At 45.8% G+C, this 17439-nt stretch overlaps 1 protein-coding gene, 1 non-coding gene and 1 pseudogene across 2 annotated transcripts; all 3 read left to right on the forward strand.

Moving 5' to 3' along the window:
* Positions 1-335: 335 nt before the first annotated feature.
* On the forward strand, positions 336-10573 carry LOC124019766 (T-complex protein 1 subunit beta-like). The gene is made up of 13 exons (XM_046335189.1): positions 336-427; positions 1441-1515; positions 4015-4080; positions 4761-4872; positions 6111-6187; positions 6446-6558; positions 6878-7080; positions 7940-8040; positions 8302-8429; positions 8717-8940; positions 9661-9797; positions 10001-10107; positions 10441-10573. Exons 1-13 carry the CDS (start codon positions 425-427, stop codon positions 10571-10573), a joined length of 1479 nt encoding a protein of 492 aa, XP_046191145.1. The 5' UTR covers positions 336-424.
* On the forward strand, positions 7333-7474 carry LOC124019770. The gene has a single exon (XR_006835840.1). It is a non-coding gene; the product is annotated as a small nucleolar RNA SNORA47 (small nucleolar RNA).
* Positions 10574-15285: 4712 nt separating the features above from the next.
* Positions 15286-17439, forward strand: part of LOC124019762 — a 13640-nt pseudogene continuing 11486 nt past the window's right edge.

Here is a 17439-nt window from a genome sequence, read left to right on the forward strand (position 1 = left end):
TACATGTAACTGTGTACATTATGTATAAACATGAGGTTTATGCTTATTTTGTCAAAATGTTATCTTATTCACTGGTTTTTGAAGATCAAATCTTATTACTCATAAACCTGAGTATAGTAGGTTACTGTATAAAAAATAGTATTTGAAATAATTTATTCTGCATTGGTTTGAAGAGAAGAGAGGGGTGTGCAGTGAATTCGCACAATCTGCAAAATACTCTCTAAATTAGGTGGATTTGATTTAGCTCATCCTACATGCCGGATCGGCAGAGCGGAGAGATATTGTACCAAAAGTGCAAACGCTGTCCCCCGGGGCTACAAAATCGAACGCACCTTTGCCCTGGCGTGTCCTTACGTCGCTGCGTCACTCCTACTTGTTCCTTCCCGGTGCGTGCGAGGCGTCCGCTATCAAACTCACAGAAATCATGGTAAGCGAACCTCTTTGTTCCGTTTATAAACATTTTATTTCAACGACATTATTGTAATCGTTAACTACACTGAGTAAAAACAACGTTATCTTAAACTTGCAGTATCTTGCATAAATATGGGTTTTTGTTAATTTATTTATTTCTGACGGGTGTAACATTGACCGAGGAAGCACATGGGTCCACTAGTTAGCATGCTAAGGGAGCCGGTTAGCTAATAGCGTCATGTGGTCATTTTATGTCGATGGCATTATGTGATCAACAGAAAAATCAAGCCTGATGTAGAAAAAATTCATTTTCACCTGAAACCAGATGAACTTTGAATGAACGTAGCAACGTAATTATTATTTGTATTTTATTTATTACAAACTTGCTAAAGGGCTAACGAGCTAAGCTACATTGTCTCCCGTCAGTATCCCTAGATTTGTAGTTAGCTAGCTAACTACTTGTTGGGCTTGGCCATCTAACAGTAGCATGACACGACAAATTTCAAAGTGTTCATGTTCTTGCACAATGACACAACTAGGAAGGCTACATGGCTAGCTATAGCGTTTTCCAAAACGCAGTTGGTTTGGGCCACAAAGCTTCTAGCGGTTTCTTAGGAGCAGTGGGTGGAGTCATCAACTGGTCCTTGTTACAGCGCCATGCTACTGCTGTTCATACAGTCCACCTAGGACCATGTATGGTCGGCGATGTACAGTTTTGAGTTTGATAACAAAGGCACAATGTTGCTATTTTTGTTGTTGTTTTGACACAAAATGTAAGCATGAGTCTAGACATTTCAATGCATCATTCACATCAACCTGTCAAATTATGTCAGCAGCCCTTGGCTTCTTACACATGTTCGTCATCTTGACACTACCATGATTATGGATATTTCTTTGACCTAATTAATATATTATCATAGAGATTGTCAAAAGATGTAACTTTTTACACAAGCATTCACCAGTTTGCATTGCGTCGGGTGTGTGACTCTGGGAAGATTGCGTTGTCTGAGATCCTAACCTGTCTTGCAGGCGTCCCTATCCATGGCCCCAGTGAACATCTTCAGACAAGGAGCTGACGAGGAGAAAGCTGAGACCGCCCGTCTGGTGAGTTGAGTGCTCTGTGATGTTTATGTTATGTTAGTATATTATCCCCCTTTCCCTTTATATTATTCTACATTAATAGTTGCTTTTCTACTGTACCATTCATTTATAACAATGTTTTGTAATGTTGTCACGATACCAACATTTTACTTACGGTACCAGGCCAAGTATCGCGATACCACAGGGGAAACATTTCAGTGGCCTAATGTCCTGTTTGTCCCTTCCCTCCGACTCTTGTTCCCATATTCTAAACATTATACACATGTGCTACACACAAACATATGTCACTGATATTCACACCTTTACTCAGAACAACACATAGAATTGAACTTCACACTGTATAATAGAATACGGCATAGAACAGCTGATTTGCTCATATTGGCAAAGGCCTATCTGTGATCTGATTGGAGTAATGGTAGGAAGGAATATACATGCATAATGATCTGGATGTCATCGTAGCAGTACGGAGAAAACACCGCCTGAAACCTCCCTCTCAGAAACACTCACACGCGCATCGTCCTCTCAACCGCTGCGCACACCTCTCAACCGCTGACAAGCGCATCGTCCTCTCAACCGCTGACACGCGCATCGTCCTCTCAACCGCTGACACGCGCATCGTCCCTCAACCGCTGACACGCGCTGCTGACACGCGCATCGTCCTCTCAACCGCTGACACGCGCATCGTCCTCTCAACCGCTGACACGCGCATCGTCCTCTCAACCGCTGACACGCGCATCGTCCTCTCAACCGCTGACACGCGCATCGTCCTCTCAACCGCTGACACGCGCATCGTCCTCTCAACCGCTGACACGCGCATCGTCCTCTCAACCGCTGACACGCGCATCGTCCTCTCAACCGCTGACACGCGCATCGTCCTCTCAGCCGCTGACACGCGCATCGTCCTCTCAGCCGCTGACACGCGCATCGTCCTCTCAGCCGCTGACACGCGCATCGTCCTCTCAGCCGCTGGCACGCGCATCGTCCTCTCAGCCGCTGGCACGCGCATCGCACCTCTCAGCCGCTGGCACGCGCATCGCCCTCTCAGCCGCTGGCACGCGCATGCCTCTCAGCCTCTGACACGCGCATCGTCCTCTCAACCTCTGACACGCGCATCGAACCCCTGACACGCGCATCGGCTGACACGCGCATCGCCCTCTCAACCGCTGACACGCGCATCGCCTCTCAACCGCTGACACGCGCATCGCCCTCTCAACCGCTGCCGTCCCTCAACCGCTGACACGCGCATCGTCCTCTCAACCGCTGACACGCGCATCGCCCTCTCAACCGCTGACACGCGCATCGCCCTCTCAACCGCTGACACGCGCATCGCTCTCTCAACCGCTGACACGCGCATCGCCCTCTCAACCGCTGACACGCGCATCGCCCTCTCAACCGCTGACACGCGCATAAAGTCAAGTGGACATTATTGAATCAGCACATACAAGAGACTAGTGGCTGTTTAAAAAATAAAATACAAAACTGACTTTATTAACATTACAGGTGCCCGTTGTAGGGCTGAAAAATGTGGTAGTATCATATGAAATGGTACTACGGTATTCAAGTATTCTAAAATGTTGGATTCATAAAATGTTTTGGTACTGTGATATTACCGGTATATCGTGCTACACTGATGTTTTGGTACTGTGATATTACCGGTATATCGTGGCTACACTAATGTTTTGGTACTGTGATATTACCGGTATACACTAATGTTTTGGTACTGTGATATTACCGGTATATCGTGGCTACACTATGTTTTGGTACTGTGATATTACCGCTACACTAATGTTTTGGTACTGTGATATTACCGGTATATCGTGGCTACATAATGATTTTGGTACTGTGATATTACCGGTATCGTGGCTACACTAATGTTTTGGTACTGTGATATTACCGGTACATCGTGCTACACTAATGTTTTGGTACTGTGATATTACCGGTATATCGTGGCTACACTAATGTTTTGGTACTGTGATATTACCGGTATATCGTGGCTACACTAATGATTTGGTACTGTGATATTACCGGTATATCGTGGCTACATTGATATTTTGGTACTGTGATATTACCGGTATATCGTGGCTACACTGATATTTTGGTACTGTGATATTACCGGTATATCGTGCTACACTAATGTTTTGGTACTGTGATATTACCGGTATATCGTGGCTACACTAATATTTTGGTACTGTGATATTACCGGTATATCGTGGCTACACTGATATTTTGGTACTGTGATATTACCGGTATATCGTGCTACACTGATGTTTTGGTACTGTGATATTACCGGTATATCGTGCTACACTAATGTTTTGGTACTGTGATATTACCGGTATATCGTGCTACATTAATGTTTTGGTCCTGTGATATTACCGGTATATCGTGGCTACACTAATGTTGTGGTACTGTGATATTACCGGTATATCGTGGCTACACTGATATTTTGTTACTGTGATATTACCGGTATATCGTGGCTACACTAATGTTTTGGGTTTTCTCCAGTCGTCCTTCATCGGTGCCATCGCCATTGGAGATCTGGTGAAGAGCACCTTGGGACCAAAAGGAATGGTATGCATCACTCAGCAAGTCTGTCATTGACATCAATTAATTATTCATACCAAATTACCAATTATGAACAATTATACTAACAAACCAAAAAAAACAATCCCTAAGTGCATAGCATGACTTGATAAACTCAACTAGAACAAAGGTATAGTTTGCATGGCTCAAACTCACATTGACTGTCCGTCCCCAAAGCCAACACCCCCTTTGGCCGCCTTTCCTTCCAGTTCTCTGCTGCCAATGACTGGAACGAATTGCAAAAGTCATCAAGCTGGAGACTTATATCTCCCTCACCAACTTTAAGCATCAGCTGTCAGAGCAGCTTACCGATCACTGCACCTGAACACAGCCCATCTGTAAATAGCCCACCCAACTACCTCATCCCCAAATTGTTATTTCTTTATTTTTGCTCTTTTGCACCCCAGTATCTCTAGTGTTAATGCTAAATTGTATTTTGTATTATGGCGTATTTATTGCCTTACCTCCCAAATCTTACTACATTTGCACACACTGTACATAGATGTTTATATTGTGTTATTGACTGTACGTTTGTTTGTGTAACTCTGTTGTTTTTGTCACACTGTGTTGCTTTCTCTTGGCCAGGTCGCAGTTGTAAATGAGAACTTGTTCTCAACTGGCCCACCTGGTTAAATAAATATATATATAAATAAATAACAACCTTGCAGGACAAGATCCTTATCGGAGGTGGCAGGGAGGGAACTGTTACAGTCACCAATGATGGGGCCACCATCCTCAAAGCCATCGGAGTTGACAACCCCGCTGCCAAAGTGTTGGTTGGTGAGTTTTGATGTTCACCAGTGTTAGCAGTTGATGTTACTCTTAAATAACACGGACCCCAAAGCAAATCAGGGGGAGGAGAATAGGATTTATTCAAAGAGGAATTGTTCATTCTCCCCTGTCCTCAGTGATTCTCGAAGAGGATTCTCTCCTGTGATTCTCCCCTGTCCTCAGTGATTCTCTCCTGTGATTCTCCCCACAGAACAAGGGGACAGGATGTACATTATATCCCAGCCCTAGCCTGTGGTTGAGGAATTATAATTCCCTGAAATGAAACTGGGCCCGTGGCTAAATAACAAGTATCCTATTTCAGGTTCAATGTATAAACAATTTGGACCAATGAGAACTTGCCATGTAGCTATGAGTCCCGGACTGAAATTGTGTCTGACCCATTGATCATTTATCCCCTATTATATAAAACACACTATTTCCATTGATCGTTAATCCCCTATTATATAAAAAACACTATTTCCATTGATCGTTAATCCCCTATTAATAAAACACACTATTTCCATTGATCGTTAATCCCTATTACATAAAACACACTATTTCCATTGATCGTTAATCCCACTATTACATAAAACACACTATTTCCATTGATCGTTAATCCCCTATTACATAAAACACTATTTCCATTGATCGTTAATCCCCTATTACATAAAAACACTATTTCCATTGATCGTTAATCCCCTATTACATAAACACTTTCCATTGATCGTTAATCCCCTATTACATAAAACACACTTTCCATTGATTTCCATTATTTCCATTGATCGTTAATCCCCTATTACATAAAACACACTATTTCCATTGATCGTTAATCCCCTATTACATAAAACACACTATTTCCATTGATCGTTAATCACACTATTTCCATTGATTAATCATAAAAACACACTATTTCCATTGATCGTTAATCCCCTATTACATAAAACACACTATTTCCATTGATCGTTAATCCCCTATTACATAAAACACACTATTTCCATTGATCGTTATTACTCAGACTTTTCGTCCTCTGCGTTGTGTATTTCTCTGGTTGGTGAGTGTTGTGTTCACCAGTTGAACTATGTGGTTGTAGGGAAATATGAAAGGCCTTCACACGGTGTAATGCTGCTCCCCAAGGCAGTGGCCCTCTGCTATGCTGTCTTTCTGGACACTGTTGTTGTCCTTTAGTTCTCCTGTCTTCCAGACATGTCCTAGACCCTCTCTGATCCTTTACACCTTCTGTCTTCCAGACATGTCCAAGACCCAGGATGATGAGGTTGGAGACGGCACCACCTCTGTCACGGTATTGGCTGCTGAACTGCTCAGGGTAAGAGTGGATGATTTACTTAACAACCCTTAATCACCCTCTTCAGCACATCTAGCTAATACTGTATTTCACATTGCAGTCTGTTGTGAAGAGATTAACTCCTGGGAGTAAAACCGTTATCAACACCAGCTGTAGTGGGTTGTCTTGGTGATACTTCCTTAAGTTATCAACGATCCAATAATGTGCAACGTTCCCATTGCAAAATGGGTTTTCTACGGTGTACCCAAATGAATACAACCCTGGTGCCTTGTCTTTTAGGAAGCTGAGCTCCTCATCGCCAAGAAGATCCACCCTCAGATCATAATCTCTGGCTGGAGGAAGGCCACCCAGGCAGCCCGCCAGGCTCTGAAGGAGGCTGCTGTGGATCATGGGTAGGCCTACAATGATGAAGCATTTCTAGATGTCATGATTAACTACGAGGTCTCTATCACACAACTCAGCTAATGTCATGAGATGTTATACGTTCTTAATAGGCTCTTACATAGATGAGTAATCACCCATCCAAAACCATAAAGAAAGACTACACACATTGCTAAGCTGTGAAAAATACAATCCTACCCTCCTCCTGTTTATTCTCCCCCTCCTCCTGTTTATTCTCCCTCCTCCTCCTGTTTATTCTCCCTCTCCTCCTGTTTATTCTCCCCCTCCTCCTGTTTATTCTCCCTCTCCTCCTGTTTATTCTCCCCTCAGTAACGACCAGGTGAAGTTCCAGGAGGACCTCCTGAACATCTCCCGCACCACCCTGTCGTCCAAGCTGCTGACCCACCACAAGGACCACTTTGCCAAGCTGGCTGTGGAGGCTGTGCTCCGGCTGAAGAGCTCCGGTAACCTAGAGGCCATCCACGTCATCAAGAAGCTCGGAGGCAGCCTCATCGACTCCTACCTGGACGAAGGTGAGACCACTGGGGAGGCTGATGCATATTTCTGCCTCTGACAGAAAACGGCAGTTGGTCTAATCTGGGTCATATTCATCAGGGTACCAAACGGAAATAAAACTGACTGAAACGGGGAGGGATTACCTGAAGATGGCCACTAAGAAACGTTGTCGGGGGGGGGCTCACGTTGCTAAACCTTTGCTACGGTGTGACCTAATGAATAGGTCTAAAGAGCTTTAGTCTGACCCAGAGGGGGGGTGCAGGGGCTCTGGGAGGATTGAGAAGGTGTAGCAGCTTCACACTGTGCTGTTATTACTGGTTAATAACCTCCTACATGAAAATCAGGTCGACGCAGCAAACTGGCTTCATGAGACCTTCATTACAGCCAATGTTGCGTCAGTGCACAAAATTAGTGGTGTGTGTGTAGTGTGTGATATATATACACTATATAACATAAAGGGAACACTAAAATAACACATCCTCAAAAAAATATTCATAAATACAGAAATGGAACACTAAAATAACACATCCTAGATCTGAATGAATGAAATATTCTTATTAAATACAGAAATGTGATTGACTTGGAGATACAGTGTGTTGTTTAAGTGTTCCCTTTATTTTTTTGAGCAGTGTATATGTGGGTATATATATGTGTGTATATATATGTGTGTGTGTGTGTGTGTGTATATATGTGTGTGATATATATGTGTGTGTGATATATATGTGTGTGTGTGATATATATGTGTGTGTGTGTGATATATGTGTGTGTGTGTGAACATTAATTATAATAAACCACTCTTAGTTAGAGGACAGATTGTTCTAACATCTACTCTGTGTTGTGTTTTAATGTAGCTTCATGTGTTGGTTGTCTCGGTAGGCTTTCTGCTGGACAAGAAGATTGGTGTGAACCAGCCCAAGAGGCTGGAGAACGTCAACATCCTCATCTCCAACACGGGCATGGACACCGATAAGATCAAGGTTTGACCTTTTTATTTGCTCTCAGGGTTACAGACCAGCAATTCTTTATCAAATCAGGAAGTCAACTGTAAACTCCTGTTCCAATTTTCCCTTTGGAAAAACAACAAGGAACATGTTTTTGTTTTTAAATTCCAGCTGAGTGAATCAGATTTAAATCCGTCCCTGATATTCATCCCTACTATCTCCTATTAGCCTCTTAAGAAGTGTTGTGAAAATCCCCCTTTCCGTTTGTAACCAACCAGCTGTATGGTCTTGTGTCAGATCTTCGGCTCCAGAGTGCGTGTGGACTCCACGGCCAAGGTGGCGGAGATAGAGATGGCTGAGAAAGAGAAGATGAAGGAGAAGGTGGAACGGATCCTCAAGCACGGGATCAACTGCTTCATCAACAGGTACACGCACACCACACGTACTATGTACATACATACACACACACCACACACACGTACTAAGTACATACACACACACCACACACACACGTACTAAGTACACACACACGCACACACCCCAACGCACGTACACATATACACACACAACACACACACACGCACGTACTAAGTACATACACACACACACTAACCACACACACACTAAGTACAAGTTCACCTATTCATCAAGGGTTTTTCCAGCGTTGTGAGTGATGTGAGTAATGTAGTAATCAATAAGGATTGATCACCAGACAGCTGATCTACAACTACCCAGAGCAGCTGTTTGCTGCGGCAGGCGTCATGGCGATAGAACACGCGGACTTCTCCGGAGTGGAGCGCCTGGCTCTCGTCACGGGGGGAGAGATCACGTCCACCTTCGACCACCCCGAGCTGGTGAAGTTGGGCCACTGCAAGCTGATCGAGGAGGTGATGATCGGCGAGGACACTCTGATCCACTTCTCAGGAGTGGCCATGGGTCAGTGTTGATACAAACGGCTGACTTAGAAATGGGTTATACTTCTGAGGTTTATAGTAGGATAACGGCTTGATGGTCAGGGATTTATCCTCGTATTTTCTCTGGATTGTAAGTCCTGACCATCTTTGCCTCTCCCAGGTGAGGTGTGGGTATGGGTGTGGGTGTGGGTGTGGGTGTGGTCTGTCCACGTGTGTGTGTGTGTGGCTGTGACCGTCAGGGAGACACGTGTGTGTCTGGGAGGATGAGGTGACACACACACACACTGCCCATCTGGGGAAAACAGGTGTAGCAGCAAGTTCACACTGCCCCCCTACTGTCTATTACTGGTTAATAACCTCCCCTAAATGAAAATCAGAGATGCTGATGGCCAAGCAAACTGGCTTCATGACACCGGGCATTACAGAGGCTGTGGCCATGGAGTCCTTCGCACAAAACTAGTGGACTGTGTGTGTAGTGTGTTATATATATATATACACTGCTCAAAAACATAAAGGGAACACTAAAAAACACATCCTAGATCTGAATGAATTAAATATTCTTATTAAATACAGAAGTGTGATTGAAACCGGCCATTTGGTCAGTTCCTACATTCTCCTGGCTTTGAAATGGGTTATACTTCTGAGGTTTATAGTAGGATAAAACGGATTGATGGTCAGGGATTTATCCTCTGTCCTGTTTTCTGTCTGGATTGTAAGTCCTGCCCATCTTTGCCTCTCCCAGGTGAGGCGTGTACCATCGGTGCTGCGAGATGGAGCCACACAGCAGATCCTGGACGAGGCCGAGAGGTCTGCTCCACTGCGCCCTGTGCTGTCCTGGCTCAGACCGTCAAGGAGACACGTACCATCATCACGGAGGAGGTGAGGTCCAACCCCTACACACACACACACACTGCCTTTTTATTGTTCCATCTGGGGAAATAACAGGCTGAAAGTCCAACAACAAGTTCAACACATTCCTGCCCCCTGTCTCCTGTCTGAACCCAGTGTGAGAATCACCACTCTGCTGTCCCTCCAGGCTGCTCTGAGATGCTGATGGCCAAGGTGGTGTCTTCCACTACCAGGCTCTCAGGACACCGGGCAAAGAGGCTGTGGCCATGGAGTTCTCTGTCTGGAGGGCTCTTAACAGGATGCTGCCCACCATCATCCTGCTGTTATGGAGGGATAACAGGTCCGTGTCTTCCACGACAGAATGCTCCTGATCTGTTGGCCCAGCTTCCACTAGCTGTTCTCCAGGTTAGGAGGGAAAACCACCATGGGTCTGAGTGAGTACCGTCTCAGGACACCGCCAGTGTCTCCTAGATGTTCAAACCGGCCTTTGGCATGTGCCTCATTCTCCTTCCACTGACCAGAATGACCTTTTTTCTTGAGTCATCTTATTTGAATGGGGCCAGATGAATTAAAACGGATTGAATATGTGAATCTGATGCATCACACTTAGGCTCATGTCCTTCCTCTGTCTGTCTCTCTGTCTGTCTGCGTCCGTCTTCCCCGGGTCCCTCAGATATGAACCAGGGTACCATCCAGACATGTCAGAGATGGGGGTGACTGAGAGCTTCCAGGTCAAGAGGCAGGTCCTGTGTCTTCCAGGCTGCAGAGAATCCTCCGTCGACAACATCATCCTGTCTGAGGGATAACAGGTCCAGTGTCTTCCACTACACAGAATGTTCTCCTGTTGGAGGGATAACAGGTCCAGTGTCTTCCACTACCAGAATGTTCTCCTGTCTGGAGGGATAACAGGTCCAGTGTCTTCCACTACCAGAATGTTCTCCTGTCTGGAGGGATAACAGGTCCAGTGTCTTCCACTACCAGAATGTTCTCTTCATTGTTCCTGTCTGGAGGGATAACAGGTCCAGTGTCTTCCACTACCAGAATGTTCTCCTGTCTGGAGGGATAACAGGTCCAGTGTCTTCCACTACCAGAATGTTCTCCTGTCTGTTATGGAGGGATAACAGGTCCAGTGTCTTCCACTACCAGAATGTTCTGCTGTCTGGAGGGATAACAGGTCCAGTGTCTTCCACTACCAGAATGTTCTGCTGTCTGGAGGGATAACAGGTCCAGTGTCTTCCACTACCAGAATGTTCTCCTGTCTGGAGTGGAATGTTCTCCTGTCTGGATAACAGGTCCAGTGTCTTCCACTACCAGAATGTTCTCCTGTCTGGAGGGATAACAGGTCCAGTGTCTTCCACTACCAGAATGTTCTCCTGTCTGGAGGGATAACAGGTCCAGTGTCTTCCGCTGCCAGAATGTTCCTTGTATTCTGCTTCTATCCTCAGTGCCTGGTTCATTCTGATTGGTCAAGTCTACAGATGGCAGTCTACCACATGACTAGAGTAGAGAATCCTTGTTTTCCCAAACTGCTTTGCAGTAGATGGTCAAAAACATGCTTTGCAAGTGCAGTTGTTCTCATTTTGTAAGTTGATCATTTGATTACTGCTCTGAAATGGTGAGTAGGTTGTTTTCCTTCCTGTAAAACGTAGTGATTCTCCTTTTTACTGATTCCTCCCTCTTTCCCATTGTAGGAAGCGAGTACCAGACCATCACCCCTGTTAATACCACCAGGAGGAAGAGGAGGGGGGGTGAGGAAGAGGAGAGAGGGGAACAGGAGTTGCTGGTAGGGGAAGGGGAACAGAAAAGCCTGTATTTATGATACTCCTGTCCAAGGCTGTGTACCATACGTCACTTTGAAATAAAAAACCCTGTGTTCTGTACCGTTGTCCCAAAATCAAAGCTTCAGTCTCTTTTGGTTGGTTAGTCTAAATGCTCCTTTTAGTCTGTCGGGGTGTGTGTCAGTGCGAACCACTGCAGAGGCCAGACTGTCAGTGCTGCGTTACGAACCACTGCAGAGGCCAGACTGTCAGTGCTGCGTTACGAACCACTGCAGAGGCCAGACTGTCAGTGCTGCGTTACCAGGAGGAACCACTGCAGAGGCCAGACTGTCAGTGCTGCGTTACGAACCACTGCAGAGGCCAGACTGTCAGTGCTGCGTTACGAACCACTGCAGAGGCCAGACTGTCAGTGCTGCGTTAGTGCTGAACCACTGCAGAGGCCAGACTGTCAGTGCTGCGTTAAACCACTGCAGAGGCCAGACTGTCAGTGCTGCGTTATGAACCACTGCAGAGGCCAGACTGTCAGTGCTGCGTTATGAACCACTGCAGAGGCCAGACTGTCAGTGCGCAGAGGCCAGACTGATATCCACTGCAGAGGCCAGACTGTCAGTGCTGCGTTACGAACCACTGCAGAGGCCAGACTGTCAGTGCTGCGTTACGAACCACTGCAGAGGCCAGACTGTCAGTGCTGCGTTATGAACCACTGCAGAGGCCAGACTGTCAGTGCTGCGTTACGAACCACTGCAGAGGCCAGACTGTCAGTGCTGCGTTATGAACCACTGCAGAGGCCAGACTGTCAGTGCTGAACCACTGCAGAGGCCAGACTGTCAGTGCTGCGTTACGAACCACTGCAGAGGCCAGACTGTCAGTGCTGCGTTACGAACCACTGCAGAGGCCAGACTGTCAGTGCTGCGTTACGAACCACTGCAGAGGCCAGACTGTCAGTGCTGCGTTACTGCAGAGGCCAGACTGTCAGTGCTGCAGAGGCCAGACTAGTGCTGCGTTACGAACCACTGCAGAGGCCAGACTGTCAGTGCTGCTTGAACCACTGCAGAGGCCAGACTGTCAGTGCTGCGTTACGAACCACTGCAGAGGCCAGACTGTCAGTGCTGCGTTACGAACCACTGCAGAGGCCAGACTGTCAGTGCTGCGTTACGAACCACTGCAGAGGCCAGACTGTCAACGCACTTGATATCTCATGCAGAGGCCAGACTGTCAGTGCTGCGTTACGAACCACTGCAGAGGCCAGACTGTCAGTGCTGCGTTACGAACCACTGCAGAGGCCAGACTGTCAGTGCACTGCAGAGGCCAGACTGTCAGTGCGAAACCACTGCAGAGGCCAGACTGTCAGTGCTGCGTTACGAACCACTGCAGAGGCCAGACTGTCAGTGCTGCGAAACCACTGCAGAGGCCAGACTGTCAGTGCTGCGTTACGAACCACTGCAGAGGCCAGACTGTCAACGCACTTGATATCTCATGCAGAGGCCAGACTGTCAGTGCTGCGTTACGAACCACTGCAGAGGCCAGACTGTCAGTGCTGCGTTACGAACCACTGCAGAGGCCAGACTGTCAGTGCTGCGTTACGAACCACTGCAGAGGCCAGACTGTCAGTGCTGCGTTACGAACCACTGCAGAGGCCAGACTGTCAGTGCTGCGTTATGAACCACTGCAGAGGCCAGACTGTCAAAGCACTTGATATCTCATGCAGAGGCCAGACTGTCAACGCACTTGATATCTCATGCAGAGGCCAGACTGTCAGTGCTGCGTTACTTGAATCCACTGCAGAGGCCAGACTGTCAACACACTTGATATCTCATGCAGATGGCCAGACTGTCAACACACTTGATATCTCATGCAGAGGCCAGACTGTCAACACACTTGATATCTCATGCAGATGGCTGTATGGACATGTTTGTTTACTGAAATAATAATAATAAACTCACTCTGAATCCGTGTCTGTGGAGTGTTTTATGCCCTGAGAACCTTAGTTTGAACTGTGTATTTAGACTTATAGATGTATTTTAAACATTTATATTCAGGATAAAGATGGACTATAACATATTCATTGTCTTGATGTACTACTATAACACATGAAGAATATTGATGTACTTTTAAGGATATACAGTTGACGTCGGAAGTTTACATACACCTTAGCCAAGTACATTTAAACTGAGTTTTTCACAATTCCTGACATTTAATCCTAGTAAAAATTCCCTGTCTTAGGGTCCGTTAGGATCACCACTTTATTTTAAGAATGTGAAATGTCAGAATAATAGTAGAGAGAATTATTTATTTCAGCTTTTATTTCTTTCATCACATTCCCAGTTGGTCAGAAGTTACTCTCAATTAGTATTTGGTAGCATTGCCTTTAAATTTAACTTGGGTCAAATGTTTCCAGTAGCCTTCCACAAGCTTCCCACAATAAGTTGGGTGAATTTTGGCCCATTCCTCCTGACAGAGCTGGTGTAACTGAGTCAGGCTTGTAGGCCTCCTTGCTCGCACACGCTTTTTATAGGATTGAGCTCCAGGCTTTGTGATGGCCACTCTAGTACCTTGATTTTGTTGTCCTTAAGCCATTTTGCCACAACTTTGGAAGTATGCTTGGGGTCATTGTCCATTTGGAAGACCCATTCACAACCAAGTGTTAATTTCCCGACTGATCTCTTGAGATGTTTCTTCAATATATCCATATAATATTCCTACCTCATGACGCCATCTATTTTGTGAAGTGCACCAGTCCCTCCTGCAGCAAAGCACCCCCACAACATGATGCTGCCACCCCTGTGCTTCATGGTTGGGATGGTGTTCTTCGGCTTGCAAGCTTCCCCTTTTTCCTCCAGACATAACGATGGCCAAACAGTTCCATTTTTGTTTCATCAGACCAGAGGTCCTTTCTCCAAAAAGTTTGATCTTTGTCCCCATGTGGAGTTGCAATCTGTAGTCTGACTTTTTTATGGTGGTTTTGGAGCAGTGGCTTCTTCCTTGCTGAGCGGCCTTTCAGGTTATGTCGATATAGTACTCATTTTACTGTGGATATAGATACTTTTGTGATTGGGATTGATTTGCACTTTTCGCACCAAAGTACGTTCATCTCTAGGAGACAGAACACATCTCCTTCCTGAGCGGTATGACGGCTGTGTGGTCCCATGGTGTTTATACTTGCGTACTATTGTTTGCACAGATGAACGTGGTATCTTCAGGCATTTGGAAATTCCTCCCAAGGATGAACCAGACTTGTGGAGGTCTACAAATGTTTTTCTAAAGTCTTGGCTGATTTCTTTAGATTTTCCCATGATGTCAAACCGACTTGCCAAAACTAGTTTGTTAAAAATAAATTTGTGGAGTGGTTGAAAAACAAGTTTTAATGACTCCAACCTATGTATGTAAACTTCTGACTTCAACTGTAGATGTACTTACTATAACATATTAAGGATATAGATGTACTATAATGTTAAGAATATGACTCTATTTTTAACGTAACACCATGACAAGAAGACGATCACGCGTTTGACTTTGACATCTAAATCTCTTCTGTACACATTGTACTACCCGAGCTGCTTTTGGTTGTGGTCTGATTGACTCTTTGATCTCTAGTAAACACGGGGTATTTACCTAACGTGAACACCATTAGCAGGTCTCGGTCACCTCAACCTGAGAGTAAACGTATCTGCATAGATGTTTAGACTAATATGGGAGGTGGTTTTATGTATATATGGGAATCCAACAATCTCAAATACCCAGAATCAAGGAAGTACAATATCCACTTGAAAAAGCATTCAAGAATGCATCAATCCTGGACGATACACATACATAACACACAGATCCTCGTAGTTTTACTGTCTCACTGTCATTTCCCCTGGAGGGATATGCTGAGCTGTGTTAGGGCTGGTCTTACTGGGATCAGAAGTCCATTGGAGAATATCAATTGCGTTTCTCTGACTCCTCACCTCCAAATCCATTGAATGAGAATTCAGAGGAGGCATAAAGAGAGGACGTGAGGAATCAAGGAAATGAGATCCACCCACTTTCACCTCCTACCTTTCCTCTCAGTGCTGAACGGCAGCCAGTCCGTTGTGTCTGCAGCCTGTGTTCAGTGAGCGTCTGGTCTCCGTTGTGTCTACAGCCTGTGTTCAGTGAGCGTCTGGTCTGCAGCAGCCACTGACAGACACTACCAGTCAGGATGAGGTGGACTGTGTTGACGCTGATCTGCTGTTCCTGGACTGCACATGGGCTGATCAGGTAAGAACCGACAGATCCTAAACATTTGTCCTTTGTTTGAAAACCTTTCAAGATACTTGAAAATAATATTTTTGCCCTACTTGAATATTTATGGTAATGCCTGAGAATCAGGTTCGGATTACAGAACGGGCACGTTCCCAGGGGGCCCCTAACCCCCAAAATATATAATCCGTCCCGACCCTGATTAGAATCATTATAAGAAGTAAGTGAGGAATGAGAGGCTTTCAATCGGGGACAAATGACCTTCAGCAGCCGAAAGTCTGACTTACTGGTGGATGAAAAAGTTCTACAAGTGTACTGTATCTAAACTACCTCAGTATGACCACCAACCTGAGTGTGTTTGGTCCAGGATCCCCCTGCGTCAGATGCTCTCTGTGCGTACCCAGCTGAGAGCCTCCAATCGCCTGGAGGACTTCATGAGGGACCACCAGCCTGATGTGTTCAACCGGAGGTACGCCCAGTGTTACCCCCCTGGTATCCCCTCTCTCAGGCTGGGTAAGAGCAGCGAGAGGCTCTACAACTTCATGGATGTAAGTGGGACTGAATGGAAGTGAATAGCTGTATTGAAGTGTAATAACTGCTGGTACCAAGGGACTGTTGTGGTATCTGGTGTATTATATGGAGAGAGAAACACAATCCTCAGTTCAGTATATTGAAAAACAGCAAAACACGTATCGTACTTTTATTGTGTCACTGTGTTGAAGTCCGACCTCTACATTTCTGAAGACTTGATCAACACACTGTATAGATCTCAGAATACACGAATGGACATTGTATTCCCTGTGTGTGATTGTCCAGGCCCAGTACTATGGACTGATCAGCCTGGGTACCCCGAAACAGAACTTCACCGTAGTGTTTGATACAGGATCGTCTGACCTGTGGGTCCCATCCTCTTACTGCGTCTCAGAGGCCTGTGGTGAGACTTCAGAACACAGCCAGGGATTAACAGAACCTACACCTAGGGGACTAAATAACTATTTTACAACAATCATGTTTATCTGAATGCTACCAAAGAGCATGATGTATTATGGTCATGTGACATGTACTTACGGGTAAACATTTGTATTTCTGTGCTTAATCCAATCTGTTTTTTGGGACTGGACCACACTATAAAACAGATGTACCTTCTCCATTCTATCTTTTTAGAATCTGTTCCAAACAGACTAATGTATTCCTGTTTATCTAGAGTCAGTGTTTATCTGCTGACTGTGTGACACAGACAAGAGCAGACTAGCCTCTATAGGTCACTGTGTTCCACCCTCTCTTCTTCTCTCCCTTCCTCCCTCTATTCCTCTGTCTCTCCCTCCCTCCCTCCCTCTATTCCTCTGTCCCTCCCTCCCTCTGTCCCTCCCCCTCCCTCTCCCTCTCTCCTCTCCCTCTCCTCCTTCCCTCTCTCTCTCTCTCTCTCTCTCTCTCTCTCTCTCTCTCTCTCTCTCTCTCTCTCTCTCTCTCTCTCTCTCTCTCTCTCTCTCTCTCTCTGTCTCTCTGTCTCTCTGCTCTCTCTCTCTCCAGCTCATCTCTCTCTCTCTCAGCCATGCACCGCAGTTCAAGGCCTTTGAGTCCAGCACGTTCATCCACGACGGCAGGATGTTTGGCATCCACTATGGCAAGGGACACATGCTGGGCATCATGGGCAGGGAAGTCCTCAAGGTGAC

This window comes from Oncorhynchus gorbuscha, unplaced genomic scaffold (genome assembly GCF_021184085.1).
Source record: "Oncorhynchus gorbuscha isolate QuinsamMale2020 ecotype Even-year unplaced genomic scaffold, OgorEven_v1.0 Un_scaffold_675, whole genome shotgun sequence".
NCBI classification, from domain to species: domain Eukaryota; kingdom Metazoa; phylum Chordata; class Actinopteri; order Salmoniformes; family Salmonidae; genus Oncorhynchus; species Oncorhynchus gorbuscha.